The following is a 21627-nucleotide window of genomic DNA, read 5'->3' on the forward strand; positions in this document are numbered from 1 at the left end:
ACAGGGGTCACCAGTCTTCTGGAGCAGAAGGTCTGCCGAAGGCCAGCACTGGACTAATGAATGCAGACCAGCTAGGGGTCTGAGGGCTTCCTACAGGCCCCACTATCTCATTTGATTCAATCACTCCCTGTCGGCATTGTAGAAATTCATCCACAAAGCAATTCAAAGACTTCAGGAATGCCTGTTGAATTGATTCTGAAAGCAAAACTGAGATTTTTCTCAATTAGTAGGAATAGACATGGTGGAAACTGTGGTAATTTTACTAATACTGAAACTGCCTCATTATGGGTAGAAAATGAACAATGGTAAAGAGCTTACAGTAATTTTGGGGAAAGATTTGGCAAGAAATATCCCAAAACCAAGAGTTTTCAGTTTATAAAAAGAGCCAATTGGATTCTCCCTGATACAGTAAAAGGGATACCAATTTCTGGAGCCCCTACTTTCCGTGGTGATGCAAATAAACCAAGAAACATGGGTTTTAAGTCAGGAGAAATAAGTGGCTCAAAGTCTTTATGATTCAGTTCATAAATTAGAGATGTATGCACTTATAGTATTATTAGAATTTTCTCAATATCTTAATATAGCTACTCACTCTCAATATACAGAAGAATGGTTTCACATATTCAAACAGCTGAACTTATTCCAAATAATTCAGAATTAACTTCACTATTTATTCACCTACAACAAGTAATCAGAAATAGAAGCTTTCCTTTATGTATAACAAACCTATCAGATCCCATATGGCTTACCAGGTCCTCTAGCACAAGGTAATGATAAAACTGATCAGCTATTAATAGGAAATGTGGTAGAAGTCTAAGAATTTCATTAAATACACTATGTTAACAGCAAAGACTTGAAGAAAGATTTCTTTTCTATCACTTGGCAGCAAGTCAAGGAAATTATAAGGAAATGTCTTACTTGTTCTTCACATAACCAAACTCTATTACATGTAGAAAGTAACACAAAGGGTACTCAAAGAAATAAAATTTGGCACATGGATGTGTTTCACTGTGCAGAGTTTGGGAAAATAAAATATGTGCACATAACTCAGATAGATCTTCAGGATTTCAATGGGCAACTGCTTTAAGTTCTGAAAAGGCGGATTCCATGATTATTTATTTAGTAGAAATTATGATTATTATGGTGATATCTGTACAAATTAAGACTGACCATGTTCCAGAATATGTCTCCAGTAAAACAGTTTTTTTCATATAACAACATAAAGTACATTACAGGTACACTACACAAGTGGTCTGGAGACCACAAGACAAGTGAAACATTTGAAGAAAAAGGATGGATCATCATGAGAAATGACCCCCCAAAAAGGAATACACTGGTCAAGTGGTTATCACCCACCTCTAGCTGACTGGCCTGAAAACCCAGTTCAGAGCACCAGCACCCATGCCACACCGTCTTGCCCGACAACCACTCAAGTGTGCCAGGGATGGGACTCCCAGCCAGGCACTCCCTTCTTTCTTTCTTCCATAAGGCTGGCCAGCCAAGGTAAATTCCCAAATTTTTGTCTCTGCTGCCCACTACTGTGGCAAACAGTCTTTAAGTGGCCCCACTTCAATCAAAAATTAAAACTGGCTTTGATGGAGCTGGAGTGTAGCTCTCTCTCCTGTAAAGCCATGCACTCTTCTTAAAGAAAAATCCAAAATCTGTCTCTTATCAGAAAAACCAACTGGTATGAAAAGAAGAAAAACCAAACTTAAGGGATGATTCTGTTGCCACTAATCTCATAATCTTTTGGTTTTGACTCTCTATAAAACTTTTCTTAAATTTGAAATATTATCTCAAGATCTCTAAAATTATGACATGTACGTGAACTTTCTGTCAGGATACTAGTAGTCATACAGAGTACTAACTAATCTAGGAATAAACTCCTCTAGCTTCCTGTATGTGTTTTTGGGTTGGAGTCTGAAGCAGGCAACTAGGAACTAAGTTCATGTACCTCGGATGTTCTTAAAAGATTGTGGTCCTCAACCTTTCAGAGATCTGCTACAGATGTTTTCAGTTTTGAACCATGACTGGTGTAGGTGTAGGAGTTCCTTCAGTTTGTGTGTTGAGTTTAATTAGTTAATGAATAAAGAAACTGCCTTGGCCTAGATGATATGGCAGAACTTAGGTAGGCGGGGAAGACAGAACTGAATGCTGGGAGGAAGAAAGGCGGAGTAGAGAGGAACACCATTGGGCCGCCAGAGACAGACATACTGAATCTTTCCCAGTAAGCCACTGTCATGTGGCAATACACAGATTAATAGAAATTGGTTAAATCAAGACGTGAGAGTTAGCCAATAAGAGGCTAACTAATGGGCCAAGCAGTGATTTAAGTAATACAAATTCTGTGTGCTCATTTCGGGGCTAAGCTAGCTAGGCGGCCAGGACAAACAAGCAGGCCCTCGTCCTCCAACACGTGACCATTCCTAACAATAACCTTTGAAGATGATGGGGTTCTGCAATGACAAATCCACCTGAATTGTGGTAAATTAATCACTGGGTGAAACTGTCCCAGACCTCTTCTGCCACCAGGTCCTAAACAGGGGACACCTTTGGGCTGACTGCTGTGTTCTAGCTAGGTCTGCCACTAAGCTGACAAACACCACTCAACTTCGTATTATAAACTGATAAGGACATTCAAATTGCTGAGCTCATACAAGACTGACATGAACATTTACAGAAATTTCAATTCAAAAATACTTAATCCTAAAACTGCTAAATACAATCAAGCTAGACACCGGAAAGTTTGGCAGAAGTAGCTTCATTACTGTAAAATTTTGCTGTTAAAGTTTAAAACCTTTCCTTTTCCTTTTGATAAAAGGGGAAATATCGCAGGATGCTTGATCACACTGTGAACCCTGAGACTGTGTTATTTATTGGAAAAATCCGTTTCTAGCTGAGCAGCTCAGTCCTAGCACACATCTTTAATACAAGAGCTTTCTACTTGAATATTGTAAACAGGATTAAAGTCAATTACAGGTTTAGAGGCAGAGTAAGCAACCAGTTAAAAGGAAGGAACATATGACTATTAAGAAAAAACCATAAAGAGTAAGAAGGAGTCAGGAGGGTGGAGAGAGAGACACACACAAGTGGAAGGGATGGACATGAAGAGAGGACCTGATTAAGATAGTAGAAGACAAGGAACAAGGGCAGAAGAGGAAGGTCAGCTGGGTGCTGTCTAAGCCTCTCTGAGCTGGCAGGCTCTCACCCCAGCATCCGGCTCCCGAGTCTTTATGGGAAAAATAGAACGACTGACATTTAGTAAAAGCAAGGTCGTCTCTGCTTGCTCTTGGCTCTTGGGCAGCGGTGGCTCACCTTCCCATATCTGCTGAATAGGTTCTTCAGATCAGTGGCTCTAGTTGTAGACGAAAGGCCACTGACCCAGAAATTCCTACCACAGCTGCTGCGACCTGTGCAAAGGGAAGTTCTGGTCAGAACCTCAACATGCAGAGAACTCCAGAGCTCAGCCATCCCCAGAACTTCAGGCATGTGCCCAGGGCCCAATGGCATCTATGTATTGACACTAAAAAAGGATGCCAGGACATCAAGGACCAGTCAGTGTGAACAGCTGAACTGATCTCAGCCCAAGATGGCTTCTGCTCATAAAGTAGCCACTGCAGCATGGCACTGTCCTTCCTTGCCACCTTTTCCAAGCCCATGTTGTGCCTCCCCTCCCCAGCTAGCCCCTGCATGGTCAGAACTGTAGGCTGGTTTATGGCATTTCTCAGCCTGCAAACTTTTATTTGAGACAGGTACCTTAGCTGGCCTGGAACTTGTCAGTCCCCCTCCCTGTGCATCTGCCTACCAAGTGATTGGAAGAAGGGCCTGAGCCACTGAACCCACTCAGCAAGTGACTTTTTTTTAAAAAAATATTTATTTATTATGCATACAATATTCTGTCTGTGTGTATGTCTGCAGGCCAGAAGAGGGCACCAGACCTCATTACAGATGGTTGTGAGCCACCATGTGGTTGCTGGGAATTGAACTCAGGACCTTTGGAAGATCAGGCAATGCTCTTAACCTCTGAGCCATCTCTCCAGCCCTCAGCAAGTGACTTTAACAAGGGGCCGCAGCACCTGCCAGCTGTGGTGGGATGCATGTGTGCGTGTAAAGGGAAACAGGCCATGGTGAACTTGAGGCCTATGCACTCCAGGAGACTGGTGTACTAGAGGACCTACCCTTCTCCTCACGGGAAAGCCTCTTTGTGTCCGAGTCTTCTTCAACAGAACTAGAGACAAGAGACAGTGTCATTCAAGGGGGCTGTAGCAGCAAGAGACAAACCCGCAGCCCTAAGAACCCGCCAAAGCTGCATACCTACCCGGCACTTAGCTCTCAAAAAGGACACCCCAACAAACATGTTTTGGAAATCTGACCTAACATAAGATTTCATACCCACAGGAGTTAATTAAGTTTCTGCCGGGCTAAAAATAATTAAGAAGAATTAAAAGCAAACAACCATGGCAGGTTGAGGGGGGAAAAAAGATTATAGAACCAGTGTAAAATAAACAAGAAATGAAACTGCCTGAAGGAGCTAGCGCTGGGCAGCATGGCTGCCGACTGCAGGCTCTAAACAGCTCATGTGTGTCACTAGTGACAATGAAAGGAGATAGCGTCTGGTCTAGGACTGAGAATCAACAAACCTCATTTTCTGATCAGCGCCCTCACTGGCTGAGGACTCTTTAGGAGCTGCAGGGACGTCATTACAAGCATCAAAAGCAAACTTCTTCACGTCGTCTTTGCTATCTCGGGGCTCAGGGCTCAAAGCTGCTGTGGGCGCTCTCACCAGCTCCTGGCTGGTGGCATCCGCGAGCAGGGCAGCTGTGCTACTCTGCTCAACTGGCTCCTCTAGCCCTACAGGCTCGTGGTCCATCCCGGGGCCTCCGCCTGTGCTCGCGACTTCACCCGGCACCTCCGCCGGCTCCCTTTTCACTACTGCTAACGGGGCGTCTGCCTCGCTCCACTGACACCGAGTACTTGGAGACTCAGACTCGCTGTTGCGGACCAAAGCTAAATCTCCCTCCTCCTCTTGTTCTTCTTCCTGCTCTTCCTCCTGCTCTTCCTCTTCCGGGTGTCCACAGCTCTCAAATAGGTCCTCTTCCTCCGCCAGCTTCCTGTCTGGCCCCACACTACTCGTGGCCTGGGCAAAGGGCTGCTCCAGCTCCGAACCTTCTTCTTTTACTGGCTCAGATTTACAAGTTTCCCCCAAAATGTCGAGTATTTTCTCATTTTCTACGGATTTAACAGGAATAGAATGGCACAAGGTTTAATCACCAGGGAAATAAAGCAATCACAACTGCGGCTCGGGCGCAGCGGCCCCGCTCACACCGACAGAACTGCTGGCTACACAGAGATTGGAAAACCCGCTACACAGCGCCTGCACCCTACCTGAGCCCTCAGCCATGGCGCCCCCAGCCTGTGCTAAGGGCAGAGGCAAGCATCCCGGAGACTTCACCCCACAACCTTCTGAGTCTTGAGTCTTCGTTCTGTGCACTGTGACAATGTATGAACCAACTCTTCTCAATTCAGCTTGCGTCCAAGTACGTAACTGAGCGCCTGGCCTTCATGCATCACTAATTGCCTGATGCTTTGCCTTCCTTACAGCAGTTAATGAGCGGAGCGCCGGGTCTTCTGGCGTGTGGAGGTTGGCAGCCCAGAGGGACAATGTTTGTTTGCGATTCTCTCTCAGAAGTGCACTCCTCTTCGGGGGGGATCCAGTCATGTCCTATTCATGTGGCATTCCCTATGCTACCTATACTGCCTGTACGAACACCACATGGTGACATGCTGCCGGTATCACAAGATCTGCTGGTGGCAGACACAGAGCTCTGATCATGGGAACTGTGGGCATTTTCACGCCACTGCTTCTGTTTAAAGGCAGGAGACCAAAGCCTTCGCCATGTGAACAGGATGCCACACAGGTTGCTGCCACATGTACAGATCTTGTGATACGGCTGGGTTTCCAATCTCTATGGTCCTGGTGTGCTCTGGACTGTAAAGCACTAGAGCAATGCACATTAGAGTGCAGCACTGGTTAGCATGAGCCTCCCCGCTGTGGGCAGAACCCGCTGCTGAGACCTGCATTGTACAGTACCTGGCTCCAGGGATGCTTCTTCCATTTCCTGCAACAGAAAGCACAAGTAAGATGCTGCCTAAAGGCCAATCCCACTTCACCACCAACTTTCATGGGGACTAAGGGAGGCTGACCACCAACTGGGACTTCAGGGCACAATATGGACCCAGAGGAGTGGCCCTGCTTGCACAAGACAAGCTCTGCCCTAAACCTCAGCTTCTGGCTGCCCCAGACACGCTTCTGATTCTGTTGAAGGGCACCCAGCAGCCCTCCTGTCTCCCTACTGTGGTCAGGAACAGCTCTCTTGGAACTGAACTTGAGACCAGGAGTGTGGCTCTCACCCATCTCCATATATGTCTAACTGCCTGGCACAAGCCTCTTGGCACTCTCTTCACCTGCAGGATCCCCAAGCTGACTTTCTGAAAATTTAGGGCCAAGGGGAAATAGGCAACGGCAGTTGTCCCCACCCCCAGCACTTTCCATCTCCCTCAGTGATGACCCATCTTGTCCCAGGAATCCCATCCTCCCAGCTGTGCTCTGCTTTGTCCAGTGGTGACTTTTCCAGGCCTCACAAGTACTGGCCACACAATGGGTTCCCTGGTTCCACAGCCACCTTCCCATGCTCTCAGGCCTGCAAGCAAAGCTTCTCTGGGCTATCACTCTGACTTAGGCTTTGCCTGTTGCCCTCTAAGGACGATCCACGGTACAAGGAAACACTCCTGAACACAAGTCAAGGATGGGAGCCCCGGGCTCTAGGCATAAGCACAGGTGTCACTGCTAGTGTCCTTCAGACAGGCCAGTAGACCTAGGCCTTGAATGGCATGGCTGAGACAGGCTGCTGTGTGAGACAAGGACTGTGAGTGGGTTTGTAGCCCGAGCTGGTGTTCTATGTGCTCTTAAAAAAGAGGCTTCCTGAGAGGGCTGGGACAGTCAGCATTCCTTCAGCTCTGTTCCCCCGTGTCCCAGCACTCACTGGACACTGCGAGTCCAAGCTGAACACCTCAGGAGGCTGAGGGTTTGGCTGTTTCCCCCATGACTAGCCTGCACTTCAAATTGAGCTTTAGAATTGGACACAGAAGCAGTGTGGCAAAGCGACACCTGAAGGGATGTCCTGTAATGTCTCATGTTAATAAGATGCCAAGGCAGACAGACATGGGTGTTACTTTTCATTGCACAGGCTCTAAGTGGTGCCTCTACGAAACAAACCCAACGACTTGCTCAGAAGTCACCTCTGCTCAAGTGGTGCAGGTGGTAGCCAGAAAACCATAGGCCAATGCTCTCTTTCTCACAGCATTTCCTAGGAGGCACAGGACCCACCTCACCCCTTAGCGCTCACCTTGTTCTTCGTTTTTTCTCCTGTTTGGAGTCAGGGTCTCGCTATGTAGCCCTGGCTGGCCTGGAACACGCTATATAGACCAGGGTGGTCTCGAACTCACAAAGATCTGCCGCCTCTGCCTCCTGGGTGCTGGGATTAAAGGTGTGCACCATCACACCCAGCTGATTCTAAAGTTTAGTATTTGCATGGACATCACCAAACATCAACCATCACAGTTACCTGGGAAACCTGGTCAGTGTCTGTGAGGAGCTGTCCCACAAGCAGCAGAAGAGGGCAGTGTTAAAACCCTTACCCTCATATCCCCGTCCCTTCCGGGAGACCGTATCCCAATATCCTTTTCTAACAGTGAACTTACAGACCAGGTGGCCACAGACCTAAAGGCACGAAGCTTGGCCCCACAACTACACATCTCCAGTCAAGTGAGGTGCTAGGTGGTAGCCACAACTTCTGAAAACCAAGCAGGCCTTCAGGCTGTCATGTGGCTACAGTTTAGGAAGCCCCTACACTAGCTTGGTACCCCTGATTCTCATCTCAGAGTGCCAACGCTAATCCCAACTCTGGAGGAAAATCAAAAGGGGCTATATCTACATCGGTGTTCGTCCTGCCACGCTGGGGTGGGCCAGGAGCTTCACCTTCACTCACAGCTACAGAGCAACACTGGCTTTAAGCCTCTTCCAGGCAAGGACTTGGACAAGGCCCTTTCCACTTGCAACTAGAGAGCAGCATGCTTCCAACTTTGCTGAGGCCGCAGGCACATCCTCCAAGGACTCCAGCACTCACTGTCTGAGGTGACCCTAGCTGGTATGGTTGCCAAGTGATGAGGCATGTCTGAGGTGGCTTCCAGAAGCAGGGGCTATTCTGAGAGTATAATCAAGATGTGCAACAATTTACCTGCATGATGGTGAAGTCGGACGACGACGTATCCACGTTGTTAATAGCTTCCTTGTCATCTACCTGTGGAAAGGGAGAGCCAAGTTTATGGCGGTGTAGGTGAGAGGACACCTCTTCTCTGTGCAACACCCAGCGTGGTGAGGTGGAAGACAGCACTTGTCAGGACTCCAGAGGTGAGCAGAAGAGCAGGCCCCTGGCCGATCTTCCGGAAACTGCCTCTAGAACAGGGCTGCAGAGCACAGCCCGCCACCCACGCTCATATCTGAGTCTAGGTGCTACGAAGCCCTCGGCAGCAGGTAACCCACCTCTGATATCCCAGGAGAATAAGTGGTAGCTCACCAATAGACACATGGGACACCCCCACCAACTTCACCCACACAGAGAACATTCACTGAAGACGAAGCCTCACCTCTTTCTTTCCAATATACAACTGTCTCCCACCATGAGAGCCACATATACCAAAAAGCACCCCAGATACACGTGCACCCAGCCTGCCCGTCCCTGCTCTGGACGCTGGGTTTGTTCGGACTGTGCGGCAGTAGCACCTGCTATGGAGGCATAGCGACCACTCTAGGCCTGGGGCTGGCCAAGCGTGCCTGGCTGTGAAGGGGGCTGGTCCTGGTTATGACACAGACCTCTGGCGCTGCAGAGCAAAGGTGAGAGGCAGTGACAGGTATAGTTTGCTTGTAAACTTCTATCACAGATGCAGGTGTGTGGCAAGAGCTATGACACCATTTACTCATCAAACCTGAAATTTTGGTGACCAAAGCCCAAAAATAGCCTATGTAAGGTCACAGAGACTGGCACTTGGTACACTTCACATACATGCTCCCAGGTGGCCCTGTGTCCTTCACTGTAGGTCAGCATGCTCCCAAGTCTTGGCCTCCTCTGTTGATCTGTGACAAGGAGCAGGAGCATGCGCACACACACATCCCAGCAGAGTGCGCATTTGGACTATGGCTTTTAGGAACAGATTCTGAGACCCTGTTTGTATCCTAACAGCACAAGATCAAATGCTCCACTCAAAGCCAGTGTGCGGCCTACAAAGGCAAGTTCAGTAGGTTCTCACAGGAGGGGACAGAAAGCTCACTGCAGGAGATCTAAGGTCCTGAGAAGGCCAGAGGCCCACTCTCCTCTCTCCAGACAGAAATCAACCATGTGTTCATAAAATCCTTCAGCACAGACTGCCGAGAGGCCTGGGACCCTGCGCCTGTTGAACTGACACTCAAAGCCACATCATTTACCTGGGGACGGCCTAGCAGCTGTACCAACACTCCTTCTTCTAGCACCAGGATGACAGTGTCTGTGCCTTAGGATGCAACATGGCACCCAGCGCCTGGCATGCTCGCCTAAGCCATCACAACCCTGCTATGGACTGATGTATATTTCACATGGAGAAGCCGTTATTGGGGTTGAGCACCTTGATTGAGGGCAAACAGTTCTGTGCCGTGAGTAACTGCACCAGCTGGCTGTACTTGCACACCACAGCTCAGGTTCCCCTAAGGGACAGGGATCAGCAGCTGTCCCTGTTAGCCTACTCTGCCACCCAGTGCCCCACGTGGTGCCAACTGCTTACAGCATGCTCCTGCAGCTGCTCTGGGAGCCCCTTTAAGTCGCCGTCCACCAGCTCGGTGCTATCTGCCAAGCCCTCGGGGAGGGTGGCCTCCTCCTCCTCCTCCTCTACACAGTCTGCCACACTGCCACTGTCAATGTCAGCCTCGTCCAGCACACTGATGTCCATCATGTCCATGTCTTGCAGGTTCTCCAGGCTGGTCTCCACATCCTCCTGCAACACAGAGAACATTGTCATGGCCACACTACCACCATGGCTCCCCCTCTTTGCTGTGAGACAATGGTCTGTACCCTGTCACTTGTATTTTAAATAAACACTGATTGGCCAGTAGCCAAGCCGGAAGTAGAGGCGGGGCAATGAGAATTCTGGGAAGAGGGAAGTCAGTCTGCATCTGTCACCCAGACAGAGAAAGACAGACACATAGCAAACATGATGTGACTGCCTTGCCGAAAAAGGTACCAAGTCACGTGTCTAACACAGACAAGAATTATGGGCTAATATAAGTTACAAGAGTTAATAAGAGGAGGCTGGAGATATGACTCAGTGGTTAAGAACACTGGCTGCTCTTCCAGAGGTCCTGAGTTCAATTCCCAGCAACCACATGGTGGCTCACAACCATCTTTAATGATATCTGGCACCCTCTTCTGGTATGTGAGCATACATGGAGGCAGAATGTTGTATACATAATAAATAAATAAATCAAAAAAAAAAGAGTTAATAAGAAGCCCAAGCTAATAGGCCAATCAAGTTTATAATTAATGTAGGCCTCTGTGTATTTCTTTGGGACTGAATGACTGAAGGACCAAGTGGGGCAGAAATCTCTATCAACACCTCTCCTCATCAATGGAAAAGGTGATACATACCTGTCCATCCCCAGAATTCTCCTCCAGCCCGTTGTCTTCCACACCCTCGTCTTCTGGTTTCCTCCCTGAAGAGACAGCACGTGGAAATGAGGCTAATAGTCTGTGCTCTGTGAGCTGGTGCCTGCGCTTCTGCAAGCCCCCAGTTCTTCAGCTCACTGCACAGGCCTGGCCTCTCATCCTAGCTGGGTCTCAGTGGTGTCTTCAGTGCACTGTGGTTGGAATGCTTACCATCAACTTGACAGAGTAGAGAATCACCTCAGAGATGGAACCCAGGTGAGCAAAATACACACACACACTGGACTAGCAAGAAGGTTCAGCAGGGAAAAGGTACACATATCGCCAAGGCTGACCACCCGAGTTCAATTCCTGGAACTCATATGATAGATGGAGGGTCTTGATTTCAACAAGTGTACCTCTGACCACACATGCACACACATAAGCAAACAAACAAAACAAAATGTAACAGGGGTTGGAAAGCTGGCTCAGTAGTTAAGAGCACTCACTGGCTGCTCTTGCACAGGACCCAGGTTCAATTCCCAGGACACACAACCATTAGTTGCAACTCCAGTTTAGGGTATCAGATGCCATCTTGGGCTGTTCACACCCTGAACTGGGCTACTTACTTAGCTCTACTACTCTAATGTTCAGGCTGAGGCAAAGGATCGTTAGTTGGAGGCTTGCCTGGGCTACATGCTAAGCCTGTGTTCAAACACAAACCAACAAAAGAGCACCGCTTGGGCAGCATTGCCAGCCAGCTATTTATTGGCCAACCATAGGTGCAGTGAACTAAAATGAACACTGAGGACAGGCCCTGGAACTCACAGAGATCCCCATGCCTCAGCCTTCCAAGTGTTGGAATTAAAGGTGTGCACCACCACCACCTGGTCCACCTGGCCTTCTTTAAAAAACAAAAAAAACTTACCCACTTATTTTCATGTGCATGGGTGTTTTGTTGAGCACCACGTTGTGTGTGGTACCTGTGGAGGCATCAGCAATGAGTGTGAGCTACCAATTGGGTGCTGGGAATGGAAGCTGGTTTCTCTGGAAGAGCAGCCAGTGCTCTAACTGCTGAGCCATCTCTCCAGCCTTTCTCCAGCTTTAAATGTATCTACTCTAGCCAGGTGGTAGTGGTGCACACCTTTAATCACAGCAGTAGGGAGGAAGAGACAGGCAGATCTCTGTGAGTTCGAGGTCAGTCTGGTCTACGGAGGGAGTGCCAGGACAGGCTCCAAAGCTACACAGAGAAACCCTGTCTCAAAAGTAAACAAACAAAAGTATCCACTCTAACCGCTGAGCCATCTCTCCATCCCTTCACCAGCTTGAAAAGCAACTGCTGCAGTCTGAATCTGTCTGGTCAGGCTACATTCAAATCTACACAGACCAGTGGTTTGTGCAAGGTGTTCTCACTTCGCAAGTGACAGCTTCCAGTGTGGCTCATTCAAATCCCACCTCACACAACAAGGTTCGCTCCCTACCTATCAGTAAAGACCGATGAAGCTTCTAGTGGACAGACAATACTTGAACTGGCTTTTCTCCATTCTCCTTACCTCACCAGCCACGTGCACCAAGATCTTTCAGGGTTTCCATTTCACTTAATTGTGAAGAAAATACTTTTTAAAGTTTTGATTTTCAAGTTTACATTTACACAATAAACATCACACCACACATGTATCACGTAGAGGTACTAGGAAATCTGTAGGGGTTGTTTTCTCCATCAAGTGGGTCTCAGGAATTGAACTCAGGCCACCAGGCTTGACAAAACCCCCTTTACCCACTGAGCCTTCTCACAGATCTCTAAGAACATATCAATCAGCAAGTCAATTGGAGCATTACCTCTGCCCACGAACACCAGGCCCTGGGATCTTGTGCGCCTCTCTTTTTTCACTCCATCCTGTGGACAGTCAGCCACATGCACTCACCAGCTGACAGCCTGGGCAAGTGGCATATTGTTATTGCAGCTCTTCCCTCCAATGAGTGAGCAACAGCAAACTCCTTGAGTCTCACTCAGGGCTTTTCCTTACTGCTCTGGAGCAGTATGGAATGATCTCAGCTATGGCACTTGGTCTTATCTCTACTATAGTAAGTTCTATGGGGCTGCTGGATCCCTTAGTTTCCTTATCAAAATTTGTGCCGGTGGCACTGCACACTTGGGAGGCAGAAGCCGGTGGATCTTTGTGAATTTGAGGCTACAGAGGTCTAAAGAGCAAGTTCCAGGACAGCCAGGATTGTATGAGCCAAGGGGTGGTGGTGCACGCCTTTAATCCCAGCACTCGGGAGGCAGAGGCAGGAGGATCTCTGTGAGTTTGAGGCCAGCCTGGCCTATAAGAGCAAGTTCTAGAACAGGCTTGAATATGTGTATGTGTGGAAGGCAGAGTCTCCTGCTGTATATGGAGACCATCTGGACTACTCAGTAAGTTCCAGGCTAGCCAACACTACATACCAACACTACAACACCCTACCTCAAAACCCTTATCAGCTACTTTTCTGTTGTGACAAAGCATCATGACCAAAAGTAACCCAATGAGAGTGGACTTTGGTTGCAGAGGTGCCCATCTCAGCAGGAAAGCATGGCAGCAGGACAGGCATAGTAGACGAGGGGCAAGACAGGCAGCTGAGCTGGGAGGTGGGGGATGGTATTGACCACAGATCAACAGACAGACTCAAATTTCAAAGCTGCTGTTGCTGTAGTTACAAACTACCTCCAGCAAGTCCATACCTCCTCAACCTCTTCAAATAGCAACAGCAACTAGGGACCAAGTTCTCAAATGCCCAAGCCCATGGGAGACATTCTCATTCAATCCACTATAGAATCCAAGCATGATTCTTGAGATTATTTTTCCCTAAGCATAAAACTAACCCTCAAAGCAGAGCACAGGGCAAGGCCATGCTCAGGACACATTGGTCTTGTGTCTCCAATCATGCTCCCCAAGACAGAAAGAGCCTCTCTAGGCAGTCCTGGAACTCACCATGTGGACTAGACTGCTCTTGATAAATCTAAGTGCTGGGATTAAAGCCAACACAACCTCCAGTCGGGTTCACACTGACTCTGTAAGATTTTGCAAAACCTACCATGGAGGAGCACCATGATAACCTGAGACAGACCCTCCTCCTTAAACTTCAAACCAGTGAGCTCATTCGCGAAGGTCACACTTCTCAGCCAAAAATCTTGTGTAGGGCCCGGTCTACCCTTGCTCCTTGGGGTGCATCTTGAGGACAGTTTCTGGTCAGCCAGCTAAGCATCCTGTTTGTTCCTGTGCTCCCTCTGCCGTAGCCTGGTGATTAGCTGAAGGGCATTGTTTCATCTTTGGTATGGTAATTTCCCACCTGCCTGGGAGGAAATCCTTATGCAACAGCCAGGTATAACAGGTTTTCCCCTAGACTGAATAAACGGCATTCAGCTGATCTCCTTTCGAATGACCCAGGTCTCCTGTGTGTTTCTTTCAATCTCCAGGCCTTTGCCCGGACTCGCGATCGGTACAGAGGCACGCGAACTATACCGAGGGGGTAACACAGAATCGGGTGTTACAATCTTGAACTCAGTTGGAGGTAGGAGAGAACAGACTCGTCTTCTGGCCACAAATGCATGTGTAAAACTTTAACTCCAAAGCAGCCCTGTCAAGCAGTGCATAGGTCCAGATAAAGCCAGCTCTCCAAGGTGAGCAGGGGCTGCAGCAGTTTGAGGTTCTAATTCTGTATTAGTGAAGTGCTAGAATGATCAAAACCAACAGTTCCTGGGGGAGGTCAGTACCTTGTATTCTGGTGGGTGACAGGGAGGAGCGATCTTTCTAAAACGCTGTGGTTCCCCCCCCCCCCCGACTCATGCACTCACACCATGCAGAATCAAAGTACACACATTAAATTATCAAGAGCACAAAGAGTCTGTCACCTGGCGACAGGGCTAGGGCCTTCCTAGTTCAGAGTAGAGCACCTATCAACCACAGACAGTACAGCCACAGCAGGCAGGCAACACATACAACAGAGCACACAAGCCCAGCTGCAACAGCCTGGGCAAACAGCAGAGTGCCTGCACACTCACAGATCGCCACAAACAACCACCGAAGGTGGCAAGGGTACAGAAGAACACAGTGCGTTTCACCAGATGTCACTCACAGGCCAGGAAGGGGGAGGCCAGAGGACTAGGAGTTGAGAATCATCCCAGACCATACCACCAAACAGAGAACAGCCTGGGCTACAGCAGATTCTATGCTAGCCCCTACTTTGGAATGCCAGCTCTCCTGATCCTGAGTTTCTCTTTAGTGAGTTCGCAAAAAAATTCATATTCCTTTGCCAGATGTGGTGGAAAGCACCTGCCATTCCTGCTAGCTGGGAGGCTGAGGCAGGAAAAGGACTTGAAACCAGAGGTTCAAGACCAGACTAGAGTCACAGCCAGAAGAATGGAAACAGCAAACTTTCCCCCACACACACCTCAGGGCAATGGAGTGACATTTGGGCACACTGATGCCGAGAGGACAGGTATGCTCAAACAGAACGAGGCCAAAGGCTGGAAAGACAGCAGGTATGGTTCAAATAAAAACAGCTCCAAGGCTCATTATTTTTAAAGCTTGGTCCTCAGTTACTGGAATTGTCTGGGAAGGATTTGGCCTTGTTGATGGAGGCGTGTCACTGAGGGAGGACTTTGAGGATTCAAAAGCCTACAGCAGGCCTAGTGTAACTGTTGGTGTTTCAGCACCATGCTGTCTGCTTTCCGCCATGAAGATCACGGGCTAAATCTCTGAAACTGTAAGCATGCCCTCAATTAAATGCTTTACCTTTTAAGAGTTGCTTTGGTCAAATCTCTTCTCAAGAATTCAATACTAAGATAGGGAGTAAAGGTAGCTGCCATCAACCCTGACAACCTGAGTTCGAGTCCTAGGACTCACGTGGTTGAAGGAGACAAGAGGCTCCTGAAAGCTGTCCTCCATCCTCCAGATACAAGCCACAGCATATGTATAAGCACAGAAAATAAAGGATGTATATAAAAAGAACATGGCACGCTGGTGACGTGGCTCAGTGGTTAAGAGTAAATACTGCTCCTGGAGGGGACAGCTCCTGGCTCACACACCCAGAGAAAACCTGACCTTATCTTCTGGCCTCTGTGAATACTGAGTTCATCTGCATTGCCCATCCCCCATACACACATAATTAAAGAACAAACACGCAGGGCAGTGGTAGCGCACGCCTTTAATCCCAGCACTTGAGAGGCAGAAGCAGGTAGATCTCTTGTGAGTTAGAGGCCAGTCTTGTCTAAAAAAGCAAGTTCCAGGACAGCCAGAAAGACACAGAGAAACCCTATCTCAAAAAACAAAACAAAGCAGAGTTCAGTTAACTCGTCCATAAGATCAAGTAAAGTTTTTTCTATACTTTTATTTTTACTCATGTGTTTGCCACATGTGCCGATGTTCAATGAGCCAGAAGAGGCACTGGGTCCCCTGGACTGACAGGCAACTGTGGACTACTTGATGTGGGTGCTGGGCACCAAACTCAGGTCCTTTGCAAGAGCCTATGTGCACTCTCCAGCCCCAATGTTTTTTTTTTTTTTTTGAGACAGTGTTGGGACAGCTGGCCTCAGACTTATGGCAATTAACTTGCCTCTGCCTCCAGTGAACCTTTTGTTTTGGTGTGATGTGTTGGTGTCAAGACTCAAGGCTTTGGAAATGCTAGGCAAGTGCCCACCACTATGCCACAGAACCAGCTGCTGGAGCAATGTTCCTGCCATGCTGAGGGAAAAAACAAACACTAAGGATTTTGAAGAACAAGACCAATCTGTTTACAGTACAGACGTGCGTGTGATGCACATGCATGAGTGGGCAGGACAGCAAGGTATCTCCCACACAATCTGAAGCTAGGCTGGGGCACAGCAGCAATAGCCACAGCAGGCTTGTCTGTGGGCCCTGAGGCCTCTAACTTGCCCTCACACTTGTACAGCAGGGCTCTCACTCACTGCACCAAGGCTGAGGCCATAACTAGTGCTTTTTATGTTTGAGGCAGTCTTATTGTGGAGGTCTGTGGTGTGGGACAATTCTGTATCTGTCAATTATATTTTAAATAAATGCTGATTGGTCAGTAGCCAGGCAGGAAGTATAGGCAGGACAACCAGACAGGAAGTAGAGGCAGGGCAAGGTGAACAGGAGTATTCTGGGAAGAAGGAAGCTCTTTCTGCAATCCTGCCCAGACACAGAAGAAGGATGTGACCTGCCCCGCTGAAAAATGTACCGAATAATGGACTAATATAAGTTATAAGAGCTAATACGAAGCCCGAGCTAATGGGCCAATCAGTTTATAACTTATGGAGAACCTCTGTGTGATTTTCTGTGGGACTAAATGGCTGAGGAACCAGGCGGGACAAAAACCCCAACAAGCAGGCCCTGTTACAAGTCTGGCCCTGAAACCAACTGGGCACACCAGGCTGACACTGAACCACCATGGCGGGTTTTTTTTTTTTTTTTTACTTTCAGGTTTCAAGGAAAACACATGCATGAAAGTGACCCGTGACCCGACACACAGGAGGCACATACATCCCTACTGTGCCAGTTCCGAGTGGGAAGGAATGTCAACTCTGTACTTAAACTCACGCATCTGGCAAAACATCAGAACAAGCATTTGCTTTTACTAAAAAAGCAAAAAGTAAAATAGGAAACTCTTGGGTGCACTCTCTAGCAGGGCCATCTTCATTTAAGGCCCACAGAAGGCCAAAGCAGAACCTTAGGCTAGAGAGGGCAGCATATCGCCACTGTACCACTCCATCCCACCTTGCGGTGACCAAGACATTGTCCCCAGCAGCCTCAACTCATCTGATCCTGTCAAGTCCCTTGGGTTTCAAAAAGATGATACACAGCAGGATGAGGCAGAGGACTGACTGGGGAGCAGCCCCCACAAGCTGGAGGCAGAGGCGGAGCTGGGCCTGGGACGGGGCTGTTGGATGGGCACATGCTGAGTAGTGGCCTCCAGCTTTCACTCTGGGGGTTCTGAACAAACTGTGTGTGTGGTGGTCTGGTATTATAGAGGCCTTATTTTCCGGCAGGTGAGGCAGTAAGAGGCTCTCTTCATGAAGCTGAAGGACCATACCCAATCCCCTCCCATTACATGTTCAGGTCCTGTGTGACAGGGGGGACTGTGGACAAGCAGGCAGGGCTTCCTGAAGGCCTGCACCCACAGGGCACCCACAGGGCACCCATAGCATTGACAGTGGCCCAGAGGCTCCATACCTTTGCTGGGCCTCTTAGGCATTTTCTTGTTGCCTTCAGAGGTGACTTCGATGTCATCAGGATTTCCACCTTCTTCTTCAATGGCCTGAAGAGACAGCAGGAGAAAAGCCAACCAATAAAACAGCAGGTGGCAAGGCAACCCATAGTTCAAGGAGGAGTCAGGAGGCTCACTTGAGCCCTCAGCTTGAACACAGGGCAGTTCTCAGCTCCATACCATCCACAAAGGATACCCTGTGCACAGGCTGGTCTCAGGGCTTTGGAGCCCAGGTGCTGCAATCTGCCACCCTGCCCCACAGCCAGCCAGCCTGCTGTACATGGAATGAGGGTCCTGGCACCATCGCCTGGTGGCTTTTCTAAAGTAATGCAGGTCTGCTTTGTTTCTGTCATTTTTCTTTCTTCTGTGTAGGTACTTGTGCCCTCTTTACTCTGGCCCCTCAACACGGACTTCTCTTCCTGAATGTGAAACTGGGGTAACAGTCAGGTAGCATCAGGCATCACAGGTGTACATGGCTGCCAGCTTTCTATATGGTGCCGGGGATTTGACCACCTGTGCTCTGAGTACTGTTTCCCAGCAAGCACTCATGGCCCCTAATGACAGTAGCCAGCACTGCTTCCAGGCTTTCCTGGGGACCCCTTGAGGCATGGAGGCAAGTCTTCAGAGTTGCAGGCTCCTCCACCTCCTGTATCCCTGAGGAACAACACTCAGACTTCCTTGGCTTAAGCCTAATTGCTCCTTCCAGACCCTCAAGGCACACTGACCTACTGGCTGCGTCCTCAAGGCCTCAGACCTTGCTATCCCCTCCTGTGACTTGTAGTGGGAACTCTCTAGAAGTCCCATTTCACACCCAAGAATGTCATTTGCTCAGCAGTGGCCCTGCACAGTCAGGGCACCAAGTATGCCAGTATATCAGTAACAATTGTGCCAACTAGGACCACTTGGGGCTCTGAGGCCTCTCCCCGCACAGTTCTGTCAACATTGTCCCCAGGAAATGAAATGAAACACCTTCCCGCAAACATGCCCCTCATCTTAGTGTTGAAAGTTGCTGTCCCCAGAAGAGAGCACTAACAGTGTCCTTAGATCTCCATTAGGCATCAAGCTCAGGCAACTCTTCCCAGACCCTGGGCAGCCTCCTGTGATACAGAAGGGCACAGAGGTAAGCAGCAGGAGCAAGGCCCTGGGACAAGAGACAAGTGGCATCAGCAGCCCCTGCCCTCTCTCTGGGGACAGTGACTCTCAACAATCCCCAGGGTAAGGGACAAGCTGCAGGAAGGTGTCTCATTTCATCCCTTGGGGTGATGTAACATGGCCGCCCCTCCCAGGCCACCTCAGCAAATCCCTCCACCAGCTGCTCGACAGAGGCAGAGCAACAGAACCACAGACACACACAGAGTGACAATGTCCAGAAGCCCACCCTCAGCTTTGTGCTCCCTAGCAGGCTGACATCACCCTAACCACCCCTCCCCACACCCTGAATGTCCTATGACACCATGAGAGAACTTCTTGACTATTCCAGTAAAGACGCAATGTCCGTCCACAGAGAATGAGTGGGTTGGGTTCAGTGGGTGGAGTGCTCACCCTGGTCCTCTCCTACACGCATGATGTTACATGCCAGGTCAGAGGCCAGGGGGTCACCTCAGCTGTCCTGAAGGACTTGGCTAGATCAGCCAGTGAGGACCAGAGGTATGCCTGTCTCTCTGAGCACTGGACTGTAACCGACCCAGCCTATTCTGTGGATGCTGGGGACAGAACGCAGGCCCTCACATTGCTGCCTCCTCCTGCTTTCCCTGCCATCTTCTCTGAACAGCCAAGGATCCAGAAAGGCAGAATGAATCGTCTGCTCCTGTGTGCAGGGGTGCGCAGACAGGAGGCACTGTCCAAAAGGGACAGCTTCCTAAGGTGACACACACACACAAAGTATGCATCTCCAAGGTGGGGCTCAGAGTCCATATCTACAAATGACAAAAGGTGGCCCAAGGAGACAAGTTTGTTCACCTGCACCAGTCTGCACACCAAGCCAGTGCTCACGTGACCTCCCGCCCTACTCTAAAGGTGGCCTGCTACCCACTCATTATTCTGAAGGGATAGACTCGGAGGAGCTAAAGGTCTTCCTGAACAAGGCCACCAAGGTGGGCAGTAGAGATGCCCCTCCACCTGCCTCTGGGGCACAGTCCCGGAGTTCTGACTCCAACCTAACCACAGCCAACTGTGTGTGCTAAGGCAGAGGTGGCTCTGAGGGCCTTTGTAGTATTGGGCAAGCATGCTACCACTGAGTTACACGACCAGCCCTCTTTTTAGAGACAAAACAAAACACTATTGTTTTGAGAGAGGGCCTCAAATTTCATCTTCCACCCCTGACAGGTGTGCAATCCCGGCCTGAGGAGGCACTTGGGGTAGAACTCAGAACTTGGCCTATGCAAGACAAACACTCTACCAACCAAGAGTAGCTCTTGGTCCCTACTTTCTATTTGGAAACAAGCTTGCAAAATTGAACGGATTTGTCTCACCTCCCCCCACCTGCCTTGTAATCTGAGCTGCCCTTGGACACTCTATCGCTAGCCCTGAACTCGGCAACTCAGGGTGGTTTTGAACTCACTCTGCAGCAAGGCTGACTTGCCTATCACTGACAAAACGTTCTTTCCTCCCAGCACGTACCAACCTAATCCTGGCAAAATGTTAAAAACTTTTCTTCTTTTCATCCCCTGGGCTACATCCTCAGGTTGTCCATATGAACTCTGAGGGTCTCTGAGGGTTCGTATCCCCACGGGTCACTGTATGTATTCCCGTAAAACAAGCAAACACACACTTGTTCGGCCTCGGGGGCCGATGAGGGACTTGAATCCTGCCGAGTGACCTTGGCAGAATCCCCTCCATCTCCCTTTGGGGTTGGGGCTAAGTAGCGCAGGGAATGCGACGTCACCCGAACCCGAGCCACGGCCGCAGGGCGCTGCGGCGTCGGGACTCGAACTCATCCCCGGCCCGGCGCCCGTGGGGCCGGAGCGGAAGCGCGCGGCGCGGAGGCCGCGAGCCGCCCGGGACCCGGCGGTGGGCGTCGCCATGGCGACCGCGGGGTCCTCCGCGAACCTCACCTTCTTCAGCCGCTCCATCAGCACGCTCTTATTGCCGCTCGAGTCGAGGTTCCGCTTCCGCAGCTCCGCCCGCAGGTCGATCACCCGCAGGTCGCTGAGCCGCCGCGTCCCGGTCTCTGACGCCGCGGAGCTCGCGGCCGCTGCGGCCGCCGCACCAGCGTCTCCTAAACCCGACAGAGTCTCCGCCATTCCAGGGACCCTGGTTCCGTCGCCCACTTCACACAGAACCGGGTCGGTGGGCTTGCGTGCGTGTGCTTTTTGGAATTATTATTATTATGTTTTTGAATCTCGGCACTCTTACCACAAAATGGCGCCGCCTGAGAGGGAACCGCTCCAGCCTCTCCTGAGGCGCACCGCGTCACTGCGCAGGCGCGCCCGGCACGAGAAGGATGCGCTCCGACGCCTCTGCACAAGCGCCGTGAGTGCGTCGGCGGAGAAGGCGCAGGCGCGTCTCGCCGGGTCTCCCTCCGCCGCGGGCCGCGACGCATGCGCACTTGCGGTTTCTGCGCCTGCGCGTTGAGGTACGGGACAGCTGGCTGTGTCGGAGCGCGTGCGCGGCAGTGACGTGAAGCGAGGGGGATAGCCAGGATAGCCAGACTCGG

General features: G+C 49.8%; 1 protein-coding gene across 2 annotated transcripts in view; it reads right to left on the minus strand.

The window, feature by feature from the left end:
* Window positions 1-21404, minus strand: part of LOC125395805 (scaffold attachment factor B1) — a 28513-nt gene extending 7109 nt beyond the window's left edge. Inside the window, exons 1-9 of one of the 2 annotated variants that reach the window (XM_087909262.1) lie at window positions 21026-21404; window positions 17939-18023; window positions 10734-10798; window positions 9874-10083; window positions 8298-8360; window positions 6092-6119; window positions 4641-5229; window positions 4179-4228; window positions 3316-3410 (exon numbers count right to left, since the gene is read on the minus strand). In XM_087909262.1, the coding sequence (XP_087765388.1) occupies window positions 3316-3410; window positions 4179-4228; window positions 4641-5229; window positions 6092-6119; window positions 8298-8360; window positions 9874-10083; window positions 10734-10798; window positions 17939-18023; window positions 21026-21214 (1374 nt within the window). In that variant the 5' untranslated portion in view covers window positions 21215-21404. The remainder of the gene's footprint in view (window positions 1-3315; window positions 3411-4178; window positions 4229-4640; window positions 5230-6091; window positions 6120-8297; window positions 8361-9873; window positions 10084-10733; window positions 10799-17938; window positions 18024-21025) is intronic. The other variant, XM_087909263.1, reaches the window with a different exon arrangement.
* Window positions 21405-21627: the final 223 nt, after the last annotated feature.

The sequence above is a fragment of the Myodes glareolus genome, chromosome 8 (assembly GCF_982192425.1).
Source record: "Myodes glareolus chromosome 8, mMyoGla1.1, whole genome shotgun sequence".
Classification (NCBI taxonomy): Eukaryota; Metazoa; Chordata; class Mammalia; order Rodentia; family Cricetidae; genus Myodes; species Myodes glareolus.